This window comes from Anoplophora glabripennis, unplaced genomic scaffold (genome assembly GCF_000390285.2).
Source record: "Anoplophora glabripennis isolate ALB-LARVAE unplaced genomic scaffold, Agla_2.0 scaffold147, whole genome shotgun sequence".
NCBI lineage: Eukaryota > Metazoa > Arthropoda > Insecta > Coleoptera > Cerambycidae > Anoplophora > Anoplophora glabripennis.
Genome location: NW_019416251.1, coordinates 20,963 through 33,436, shown reverse-complemented (window position 1 = coordinate 33,436; position 12,474 = coordinate 20,963). Strand labels below are relative to the sequence as shown.

The following is a 12,474-nucleotide window of genomic DNA, read 5'->3' as shown; positions in this document are numbered from 1 at the left end:
TCGGTGTTTTTATATTTGCTGTTTTTGTTATTTTCTCCTTTATTTTACTGTTGATTTTGTTCTTGCCACTGATTTTTTTTTGTTATCGTTTTCACTTAAGTTTTTAAATTTTTACTAAACTGGTGCACTTTAATTTAAATTTATACACGGTTCAGAAATAACGGTATTTTCGTATAAGTTTCTATGACAATTTTTTTGAACAGAATATATGTAGATACAATCTCAAAGTTGATCTTTTTAAATTCGTGTTTTGTTATAACTTTCTTCGGTTAAGCGACTTTTTTTTAAATTTGATACACTTTTCATTCAAATTCTAGAGCTTTAAATCTTAAATGACATATTTTGAATAGAAAATTGATCATAATTTTTGTCTGAGATTTTCCAAAAAATTAAATAGGTTACTTAGGTACTTTCAATATTATAAAAAAAACAATAAATTTCAGATTATGTAACCCCTTTTGATATTGAGTTTTCAAACAATTCACAGGAATTTATATCATTATTATTATTATTATAAATCACCCTTATACAGGGTGTTTGGTAAGTCGATGCATTCCTTGCAGGAGGCTTTAGTACAAGTGATTTGTGATATATTTCCTTAATATACTATATTCCGAAAACGCTTAGTTTCCGATCTACAGGGTGTTAAAGTTTTAATAAAAAAATGCAGATTTAGAAATATTGCGGAAACCGCTCAAAATATTTTAATGAAATTCTACAGGCTTTGACAGTGAACAACAAAACGTGTTTTACGATAAAAATATTGTTTTCAGTTTCACCAGTGGCGTGCACACTGGCACGTCTCTAAATATTGTCAAAGAAAAAAATCGTTTGTTCAATTTGGAAGAGAAAAGGTATCTTGACTGTTGACGCACCGTTTCGAGTAAAAAAAATAAAATGGATTTATTGTATGGCGTAATTCGCTTTCAATAATTTGAAAAATTACAGAAATTATGCACTTAACTGCTTCACACTCAAACACTCAAAGTGACAGCTATTATTAATTCTGTCAAACAATAACAAGAACGAGTGCACAGCCAACTTACTAATTTCTGTTTAGATAGTAAATGGTGATTCTAAAAACATAAAAATTTTTTAGACTGATGTTAACTGCGAGAAATAATACCTAATTTTTTGTAATAAAATTGGTACAAAAAAATGCTGAGTGTATAATTTTTGCTATTTTTCAAATTATTGAAACCGGATTACGGTTATAACAAAATTGGATAAAGTCAAGTATCTTGAAAACGAAGCATCTGCGGTCCAATGTTTATATGAACTTTTTGCCTTAAAATCACTCAAATAATAGTCTGCTGAATTTATTGTACAGACTTAATTAACATCCTGTATATTTTTCCTTATTTTCTTCCGGACATACTAATGGTACTCTTAAAAAATGGTACTGTAGTTTGATTTACGGTTTTTCTAGCTGTTGCATGCATTACAAGGTGTCTCAAATGTCAAAAATAAAAATAAATAAATGCCATTTTGAATTTAGTAATTCTGACTTCAAATTCGCAATCAGCGACTCCGAAAGACTAATCAATTTTAATAAACAATTTTTCGAATAAACATTGGAATAATTCAAAGTGGATTTCGTTAAAGAAGAACCATAACGAATTTCGTGAAGAAAAAGAAAGAGCCGAAGTAATAAGAACATTACAATTAAAAAAAATCACAACTGCCCACCACTTTTTTTTAAATAAAAACGGTTTCGCTTGTGGTTATTGTGGAATAATACGTTTCTCTCCTCAGGGCTTTAACGTGGGCTACCGCACGGCCAGCATGGGGGCCTACAATTTCACGTCGGTGACGGGGGACGGCGAGGACGGCGGCGAATTGCTATTAGGAGGGCTGGCGAAGTACACCAGATACACCATAGTCGTTCAGGCGTTTAATGAGGTGGGAGCGGGGCCGCTGTCCGAGCCTGTTACGGCGCAGACTATGGAGGATGGTAAGCTTACGCGTCCCATTTAATTAGGAACATCGCGGCTACCCCGCAGCTCCTGGAATTAATTTATACAAAGTTTGGCCAGCTTTTGTATGAATTTATTATTTTTTCTTTTATCCTTAGCCTTTCAACTCAAATCTCCGATCGCGATGCCGCAGCAGTAGTTTGACGACACTCCCCATAAATTAATATTTGTTTATCTTCTTTCAAACTGATTTTTTTTCATTTAAATTCATGTAGGTACTATGGCTAATACCTATAATTCACTTAAACAGGACATTTTTCCGTTCCGAGTAATATCACAAAGTAACATGTCAGATAAACTTTTCGTTTTCGTGTATTGAATCATTATTGGTAATCTAAGCAGGGCGCCATCTTTTAGCTGAAACATTTATAATTACATTTTCAGTTCCGAGCATGCCCCCCGAAGACGTTAGATGTGCCGCTCTCACCTCCCAGTCCCTCCAGGTCAGTTGGCAGCCACCGCCAACGGAGCACTGCAACGGACTCCTGCAAGGGTACAAACTCACCTATGAACCTGTCCTGGACGACAACTGGAGAGGTATGTCAAAATTGAAACTGTAAGATTATTGTAGAAAGATTTTATTATTCAGAAACATTTTTTTCTTATCCCTGAATTGTTTTCTTCGTTTATATTTTTTGTTGTTTCATTTGTACTTTTGTTGTTTTTCGCATTTTTTTTTGTTACGAATTATTTTAGACAAAAATGAACAATAATGTTAACGTCCTGTTTTTTTATAAATACTTACCTACATTTTTTGATATTTTTTTGTTATGTCAAATATTTTGCATAGGTACACCAATTTTACGGCATATTTTTTTTTAAACAAGTATGAAATAGACAGTCGAAATTAGTATTTCTTATATTGTTATTTAAATATGGAAAAACTTGAATTTAAATCATTTTTCTATTTTAATTTTTTGAGGCAACGACGAAATGGAAACGAGGAAGACAACAGCACTAACAACAGTGATCACCGGATTGAGAAAGTTCACCAACTACAGCCTGCAAGTGCTGGCTTTCACTAAAGTCGGCGATGGGGTTTTCACCATCCCGTCTTACTGCCAGACGGAAGAGGATGGTGAGTGAGTTTTTAATTTTTCCTCTTCCTCTCTTTATTAATTTTGTATATTCCTTTCGGTCTCTCCATTTCCTTAAAAATATTATTTAACCGGGACCTATTCGTGTAGTGCCCGGTGCTCCCGCCGATATCAAGGCCGTGGTGAGTTCCCCGCAGTCGCTGAAGGTCTCGTGGCTTCCGCCCCTCGATCCGAACGGGGTGATAACGAAGTACAACTTGTACCGGAGGAACATGGACGGTCGGCAGGAGGTGGACAATGCCAAGCAGACGATCTCCAGTCAACACACCGTTTTCGAGGTGAAAGGGATCCAGTCGCACATCGAATATCAGTTCTGGGTGACGGCTTCCACGAGGATAGGGGAAGGGCAGAGTTCGAAGGTGGTTTCTCAGGTGGCTACGCCGAGAGGTAAGGGTGGCTCTTGCTTTTCCTTGTAAAAATTTTAATGTCAAAAAACGCATTTCAAAGACTCGATTTGTTTATTTACAAAATTTTTAAGTGTAAAAATTGTTTTCTCGCTAAAACTATTTCGATTCATTTTTTTTAAATCGTTTCGATGTTCGTAGTAGTTTTGGTGCATGTCTCTGGCATTGACCTTTGACACCGAAACCTTTAACTTCTGTTGGATTTTCGAGGTATTTCAATAAGTTTTCAAGGAAAGTTGAAGATTTTAAAAGTTTGACCTTGACCATGACCTTGAAGGTCATTTAGAGGTCAAGCTGAAAATTTCAACTGGAACCGTATATTTTTGACCCCAAAAATGGAAAGAATGGAAATTTTTATGGATATGACATTGACCATGACCTTCAAGGTCGTTTACAGGTCAAGTCGATTTTTAATATATGACCCGATGTTCTTCGCTCTTTTCATTTACGGGGTCAAGGGTATACAGTTCCATTAGAATTTTCAACTTGACCTCTAAATGACCTTCAATGTCATGGATAAGGATTCGAACGTAAACTTTTCCGCTCTTACCATTTCCAGGGTCAAAAGTATACGATTCCATTTAAAATTTTCAACTTGACCTCTAAATGACCTTCAAGGTCATGGTCAAGGTCACCGTTGGATTGCTCACTCAAAACCATGCAATTTCTGTCCTAATCATTTTTTTGTTTGAGAAGTACTTTCTGAGATAGGAGGGAGTTCCAAACCTTTTGAACACCCTGTATAATTTGAAAGTGATTCGATTAATTTTACCGTTTTTCGCTACAAATTTGAGGAATTTTTATGCAATCTAAGGCTGGTTTAATTCATTTTTACGCTCTCTGAAGCCGTTTCGGTTTTAACAGCTCTGTTATTACAGTCCCAGCCCGGATAATTTCCTTCGGAGGTGTCGTCGTACGTCCATGGCGTAGTTCCGTCGCCTTCAACTGCGAATCTGTTGGAACGCCCAGGAGGGAATGGCTCCGAAACGAACAATTACTCAAGGTAATCGATAGAAACGCCAACGATGGTTGCAAATAAACGTCTGTTAAATTAGGGGGGCGCAAGTCACAACCAGCAACTACTGGACACGGGCGAGCTGATTCTCTCCAACCTCCAACTGTCCGATGCCGGTAACTACTCCTGTCAAGTGGACAACGGCCAGGGCTCGGACAGGATCTCGTACAACCTGGTGGTGCAGGTGCCCCCGTCGGCGCCCCTGCTGTACGTGACGAGCGCCACCAGCAGCAGCGTGCTGCTCCATTGGAAGGCTGGGAGTAACGGGGGGGCGGCCGTCAGTGGGTTCACTTTGAACTACAGGAAGGAACACGGCAATTTAGACGAAATTCACCTGTCCAGACACGCTACGAGCTTCGAGTTGAAGGTAAGCGTTCAGTATATGAAGACGCCGACCGAATGGAACATCTCCGTCGTCAAAATTTCAGGGCCTTTCCTGCGGGACCACTTACCACCTGTACCTGACGGCCCACAACAAAATCGGGAGCTCGCCCGCCAGCCACCCCCTGCAGGCCCGCACCCAAGGCCACCCTCCCGGCGTCCCGTCGGCGTCGTCTTTTATCACACCTAACTCTACCTCGGTGGTCCTGCGCCTCCACGTCTGGCCGGACAACGGGTGCCCCATCCTCTATTTCATCCTGCAGTATCGGAAGGCGACAGAGTCGCAATGGACATTAGGCAAGCGGTTATTTATTTAAAACTATCAGATTCAAATTGGATTATACGTTAATATTTTGATATTTTTTCGATCGTTTATTTCATAATTTTCAGTATCGAACGCTCTGAAACCACAACGACGGACGTCGATAACTGGTTTAACACCCGCTACCCAGTACGTTGTTAAATTGGAGGCTCACAACGTCGCGGGCTTCTCCACGGAGGAGTTTGCTTTCATGACGCTCACGAAGGAAGGGGGTAACTTTTTTTACGTTGTTTTTATTCGGGGAATATCACAGCGTGTCTCTCTTTGTAGATATTCCTCCGCCGGACCTGATGAAACAAGGAAGCGAAGACCCCCCTTTTTACTCGGACATGAAAATTGTGATTCCGTTATTGCTGTTAGTTCTAGCCATAAAGATATCCGTAGTGGGAGCTCTACTATGTATGAGACGTCGTAAGTATTATATCTTTCGCATTTTTACGTTTATTTGATGTTAAACATCGTTTTTGCGTGCACCTAAATATTCGCAACGGAGGCGCGCAAAATGTACTTTTAGCGATAATTCCATTTGTAAACGCTACTCCCGTTTTGACGAAATAATATTGGCCGTTATGTTTCCTTTAGCGTTCTTGCGGTTTCTCTTAGATATTTCTCCCTCTTCATATCACTGTCATATCATCTCTTTCCTCTTTGTGCGATTCCAATTTAAAAGGACACATCGCTTTTTTACTATTCCAGGCCAAAACGATGCTGCCAAAGAACAATTAGATAACCAACAAAACGCCGAAGCTCAAAGAGAACGCTACTACGCCACAATCCACAAGGTAGCGTTGCAAGCTGGTGAAAAGATACCAGGTAATTAAGATTATTGGCTTGCGAGGGGCCTGCGTCGACATTACATTTCCTTGACGCTTACAGAAACCTCAGAAGACATATCTCCGTACGCGACATTTCAACTCTCCGAGCCAAGCACTCTGCCGCAGAACACGATGCTGCACAGTTTCATGTACCACGAACACCCCATGACTGAGGGCTGCGCTTCGCCACCTCCAGCCACCTCGTCTGTTCAACGAAACTCACCTTACTATAATATTGTAAGCGCTGAAGATCTGTTAAATCGCTTAGGAGGGCTCTATAGCAAATGGGCAACCAGTAATACATTTTTATAGATTTTATTGCACAGTTTGTCTAAATATGAATCAATGCACAAATAACAGACTTTCCCCCATTCTAACGCAGATTTTCTACAAAATGGAGTTAGTTTGAAACTCAAATAATTTTTTGGTGTAAAGTAATTTGTAATTCGCCGCAATTGAACAAGTAAATTACAAATTTCTTTACGCCAAAAAGTTATTTGAGTTTCAAACCAAGTCCATTTTATAGAAAATTTGCGTTAAAATGGGGGAAAGTCCGTTGTTTGTGCATTAATTCATATTTAGACAAACTGTGTAATAAAATCTATAAAAATGTATTGTTGGTTGCCTATGGAGCTCCCTTAAAATAACTAATTCGTTTCTTTGTTCTTAAAGATAAGGGTTATTTTTCTTCCAGCAAAAATTTCAAAGTACAAAAGGTCATGGACGAAGACGTGCCAATAGAAAAAATGACGTGGATAGTGAAGACAGCGAGTCGGATCAGGACCAGCTGACATCCAGTCGCACCGAGTCTTCCAACCAACTAGATATGAAACACAAACATAGTAAGTAGAATTGACACGCTTTATTTTTTTTATTTTTTATTTTATTTTACTTTGACCAAATTATCGTAAAACGAAGTCTTCAATTCTTATTTTCTTCATTTCAGACTATGCAAAAGTTTATTATATACACATATGGTAATTATTTGTTTTTTTTAATGCTAAATTCACACAAGATTTCACTAAAAACTAACAAAATTAATTCACTAACTCTTTCACTATAAAAAGGGCTTTAAACATGTGTAAATAGCTTCAGTTATAACGAGAGATTTAACAAAACTATAAACCGTTAATATTTGCAGCTTTTGTTGAAGGTAACTTTATTTATTTAATTCACTTGGCTCTCCATTTTCAGCACTTATAATTTCAACATACCTATACAGGGTGATTCAGAACTTATCCAAAAAAAAAGGATATCCATCAACTCCGAGTTGCTATACACGCAAGCCATTTTTGACGCCAACTAACTACTAAAAAACTATTGTAAACACTATGGCAACGACGATTGTAAAATTGGATTTCAGTATTTGGAGTCGTTGAGGCCACGCGTATTACGAATGACGCTAGAGATTACAGTTGTCCAGCTATGTAATGATTGAAAGTACTACAACTTCAATAATTTTTTTCTCAGAAACTATAAAAATTTTACAAAAAATATTTTTACGACATTCACTCGATTTCTTATGCCGCATCTATTCCCAATTTTTTTCGAATAAGTTGTGAATCACCCTGTACACCGTTCCACTGAAATGAAAGTTTTGCGTCCAGATCAATTTCTATGAATGCTTCTAAAATATTTTTTAAAATTTTATTCCATATCGTCTGGATTTAACTTTCACGTTCGGAAAAAAGAACAGTAGTAACCAATTTTCTAATCGCTAAAATCAAAAACTACAACTAATAAAACAACTTTCTACCTACTTTGAATAGTCCCTTACCTGCTTTATACAGGGTGTCCCAATATTACGTCCAAACGTGGAACTACCACAGTTTTTGAGATCAAAATAAGACTTTAGCCCTTAAAAAATTTTAAAAACATCAATACCGACACAAGTTTTTTTCCCAAATAGAATATACCTGGGCAGGCAACATAATTTCTCATGAGCAGTGTTTATTTTTCGCCCATCTAGAACCCTGTTGTCACATCCGTCAAGTGGATTGATATCATGTTCATCCAAATTAAGTCAAAACCAGAGGTCATCGACATTGAGATTCACAAACTAAACACGGTGCTTTGAAAATTTATTACGAAAAAATTGAAATTTTAAAAGATATTTCAAATTTATCAGATTAGTATGTGTTTGTGTTGATTGTTTATGATGTACATTTTCTAAAACAGCAAAATTAATCATTTTAAGCAAGTTTGGACAAGTCTAATTGTTTTATTTTGACCCCAAGAGCGTTCGATGGGTCCAAGTTCCAAGTAAACGGATATGGGGATAGCCTGTACATAAAAGTTACTTTCTTGCATGACTACACATTAACTCACACCTCCACTAAATCACACGATCCTAAAAACGATTTTTTTGTAGATTTTGTGTACCACGGGGCCCAATCGAGTACATCTTCGGACATATCCCCAATGTCAGAACAAAAGTCGCTACCCCGGAGGAACCGAAATAGGTACATGAATGCAAAAGAGTTACATGTACATTCAATACTCACCAAAGACAACCTTACTCGTAGGTGGCTGGCCCAGGGGGGCCGGAGCGGGTCTCAAAGACAAATGCTGTCTCACCTATCGGTAGCGGAAACGGCATTTACGGAAAGGCCACCGCCGGAACAAAACACACCCGACCGACCAGAGCTAAGCGAGGCGGAATGTGACATCGACACTCTCAAAAAACTTAAGTTAGGCTTGAGATCGAGTCTGTGGTCGAGACCGAGCGGCTCTGGACAGCCGTCGGACTACTCGATTGCTGTGTAATTGGGTGTGAAGTCGGGAGTTACGGTGTATGTTGCAAAATGAACACAAAACAATTGTACAAATTTTTGAAATTTTACAGGAGTTCCTCGCGAAACGCAGTTTTGGACGGTGAAATGCAGCGTTGCAGTAAGTTCCCATTAAAATTCATTTTATAATCAAAATAATGATCAGAAATTTTTTTTCTATTATTCATATTTTGCGCAAACACACCTTTTCTATGACGCAACTGACTGGAATCATCGTGGCATTTGCCCGAGCACAAGCACTTCTCGTTAATTTCTTTTTAAGCCAAAAACGTCAAAATTGTTAAATATCTTTTTAATACAAATAATTTAAACACAAAAAATTACGTAGTAGTATTTTTGTCTACTCTGTTCAAAAATTAAATTAATTTGGAAATCGATTGAATTCAAAAAATGTATCACATTAGTTTCCTTTTTTTTTCCCGAACCTCCAAAATTTATATGAGAGAAAATTAAATAGTTTCTAAATTACTGTCTCTTTTTTTAACAACTTTGATCACTTTTGTATATTTTTTTGTTTGCGTTAGGCCTATTAAAATTTTTGCAGTCATCAATTCAAAAATGAAAACCTGGTAGACACTTTTTGCAAAATACAATGAATAAACATAAGAATATTGAAAGGTTTGAATAATACAACATGCGTTCCAAAGTAAACAACCCTTTTTAAAAATAAGAACAATATAAAAGTTTTTTTAGCAAAACCGATTTATTTTAATCAAAATAGTCCTCTTCCGACTCAATACAGCGATTAGCGCGGTCGAAAAACGTGTTGAATTAGTGTTTTAAATCGTCAGGTTGGATGACCTTTTGGATGGCTTCTACGTCCAAAAAAACTTTCCTTTCATCGGCAAATGCATTTTTCCGAAAAGGTGAGTCACACGGTACCAAATCAGGCGAATACGGGGAGCGGTTGATAGTTTTAGTAAAAAAATTAGTCACAAGTGTCAATCGATGAGATGGCGCATTATCGTGTAACAAATGCCAACTTTCTTCTGCGTGATGTATGTATGTATGTGTCGGGGGGGTGGTGGAAAATTGTTTTTCCACCGTGGCACTTAGGCCTTATTAGGCCCCTTGTACACCCCCGAGTACTTTTCTTCAAACCTATCCTATCCTATAACAACACGGGTGGCAAAGTCTCGTACAATTTTTATGTATGATAGTATGGTCTTGAATTAGAGATTTATTGCTCTATTCTCATTACCATTTTATCGGGGACCACACGCTGGCGGCAGGTGTTGAGTGGGCTGCCACATCCCGAGCCTGCCTTAGGTCACCCATCCAAGTTCCAGCCTGCGTCCGTGATGCTTACCTCGGCCGATCGAAATCCATCGGCCAAGACACCTGGCTAGGCAGTCCCCTCTTCTGTGTGATATTCTGCTACTAAGCTCTTCAAAACCCCGAGATAGAATCGTGCATTAACTGTTTAACCCAGTGGACGAACTCTTTGTGAACAATGTTCTTGGAATCGTAAAAGCAAATCATCATTGTCTTCACTTTCGACTTCTCTAAATTAGATTTTTATGGTTTTTGGTTCGTTTGTCTCCTTCCACTCGGCAATGTGGTGCTTGGTTTCTGGATTATATTGAAAACAACAAGTTTCATCACCAGTCGCAATGTTGCAAAGGAAGTTTTTGTACTTTTTTGGCCTTTTCGATGTCCTTCGGACGTTGAATTCTGAATAATTTTTGGTCGTCAGTCAACTTGTGCACACACTTCGGTATCCCAAATCTTCGGCCAAAATACGATAAATTTTGGATGGCTTCTACATCCACAAAAACTTTCCTTTCATCGGTAAATGCTTTTTTCCGTAAAGGTAAGTCATACGGTACCAAATCAGGCGAATACGGGGAGTGGTTGATAGTTTTAGTAAAAAAATTGGTCACAAGTGTCAATTATTATCGTGTAACAAATGCCAACTTCCTTCTGCACGACATTGTGCTGCTAAACTCTTCAAAATGCCGAAATAAAATTGTGCATTAACTGTTTAGCCCAGTGGACGAGCTCTTTGCTCTCGGAATTGTAAAAGTAAATCATCATTGTCTTCACTTTCAACTTCTCTAAATTAGATTTTTTGGGTTTCGTTTCGAAACAAGTTTCATCATCAGTCGCAATGTTGTAAAAAGACCTTTTGGACTTTTTTGGCCTTCTCGATGTCCTTCAGATGTTGAATTCTGAACAATTTTTGGTCGTCAGTCAAGTTGTACACACTTCGTAGACCAAATCTTCGGCCAAAATGCGATAAATTGATATTTTTGAGATGCTCATTTCCAATTCCATGAATTTCAATGAAGATTCTGGCGGATCTTTGATGAATTTACTCACAGTTTTTATGGGATCTGCGGTGATCGCAGATTTCGGTTGGCCGACGTGTTGCTCAGTATTTATGTCCTCACGAGCGTTTTTAAACCACGGATACCACTCGTGAACATAAACTCGGGATAAACAATCGTCACCGTAAACTTGGTTCATCGATTGAAGTGTTTCGGTAAGAGTTTTACCAAATTTAAAGCAAAAATTAATATTAGCTCTTTGTTCGACACTCATTTTTGTATCGGTGACACAAACGTACTGTAAATAACCTCTATTCGTCCAAATGCCATGAAATTTTGACAGTACATTAGTGGAGGATCTACCTTTCCGAGGCATGTAATTGCCAATAGATGGGCTCACTAGAGATACTTATTTTTGAAAAGTCGCGTTTACTTTTTAACGCATCTTGTATGTTGGAATTTTTTGTTTTACCGATGTGCTAGTGAAAATAAAACGTTGATTTTTTATCGAAAAGTTTTTATTTTCACCAGTGCATCTGGAAAAATATAATTTTTTCATTGGTTTTTCGGCACGATATAGAAAAATTTTTATCTTTACTGAAATCTCTGGCAGATTTATCGAGAATTTTAATTTTTTAACGTAATAAGTGAATTGTGTTTTATAAGGGTTCCCGTACATAATAACTGTGAACGAACTATCCGATAATCAAAAAGTAAATGTCAAAATGTCTCTGAGCCGAGCGCAACATACACCTACGACCCCGTTACGTTGTTCAATAAAATCAAAATTAAAAGTTAAATTTTATACAAAAATTAAAGTTAAGTTTGTAATATATGTTTATGAGAAATTTTTGGAGCAATTTTATAATATAATTTCGACTGACTTAATGACAAAATAGATAACTTTCCTGTCGATGTACCAAAAGCAATCACTGTCTGAATAAAATCAAAATACCCCCGAACCCGTAAACAGTATGTATAATAGTTCAACTTAAAATAAATTTATTGTAAACAGAAGGGCTTTTATTTATTAAAAATTATACAAGTACAAATTCCCATAAAGCTAAATTTATAATAGGTACATGAAAATATTGCACATAAGAGAATTTACAAGACACAGTTCGTCGGCCGTCACGCAGTCAATGAAACGACACCAAAAGTTTTCCGCATTCGAAAAATTTGTTACAGTTCTCACAAATTTTTCTCAATTCGCTAAAACGAGTCGGTAAAACTTCTTCGTAAAGGGTCTAATCGTACTCAACACTTCTTTAGGAAAATTTCAATTCCTTATTTCGTAAAACATTTGATTTCGTCCTAAATCTTTGGCAAAAGCGTTACAATCGGTAAATAATATTCGCATTATTCATATGAACATCTTTATACAACAATCGAAACTTTAAAT

General features: G+C 37.4%; 1 protein-coding gene across 1 annotated transcript in view; it reads left to right on the top strand.

Moving 5' to 3' along the window:
* The window catches only part of LOC108909607 (Down syndrome cell adhesion molecule-like protein Dscam2), a 151,551-nt gene extending 139,483 nt beyond the window's left edge, over positions 1-12,068 (top strand). Inside the window, exons 20-33 of the mRNA XM_018713990.1 lie at positions 1,756-1,954; positions 2,361-2,513; positions 2,899-3,054; positions 3,164-3,460; positions 4,356-4,480; positions 4,533-4,859; positions 4,921-5,170; positions 5,264-5,407; positions 5,466-5,606; positions 5,892-6,008; positions 6,072-6,247; positions 6,705-6,852; positions 8,382-8,472; positions 8,536-12,068. Coding sequence (XP_018569506.1) covers positions 1,756-1,954; positions 2,361-2,513; positions 2,899-3,054; positions 3,164-3,460; positions 4,356-4,480; positions 4,533-4,859; positions 4,921-5,170; positions 5,264-5,407; positions 5,466-5,606; positions 5,892-6,008; positions 6,072-6,247; positions 6,705-6,852; positions 8,382-8,472; positions 8,536-8,776 — 2,565 coding nt within the window. The 3' untranslated portion in view covers positions 8,777-12,068. The remainder of the gene's footprint in view (positions 1-1,755; positions 1,955-2,360; positions 2,514-2,898; positions 3,055-3,163; positions 3,461-4,355; positions 4,481-4,532; positions 4,860-4,920; positions 5,171-5,263; positions 5,408-5,465; positions 5,607-5,891; positions 6,009-6,071; positions 6,248-6,704; positions 6,853-8,381; positions 8,473-8,535) is intronic.
* The last annotated feature ends 406 nt before the right edge of the window (positions 12,069-12,474 follow it).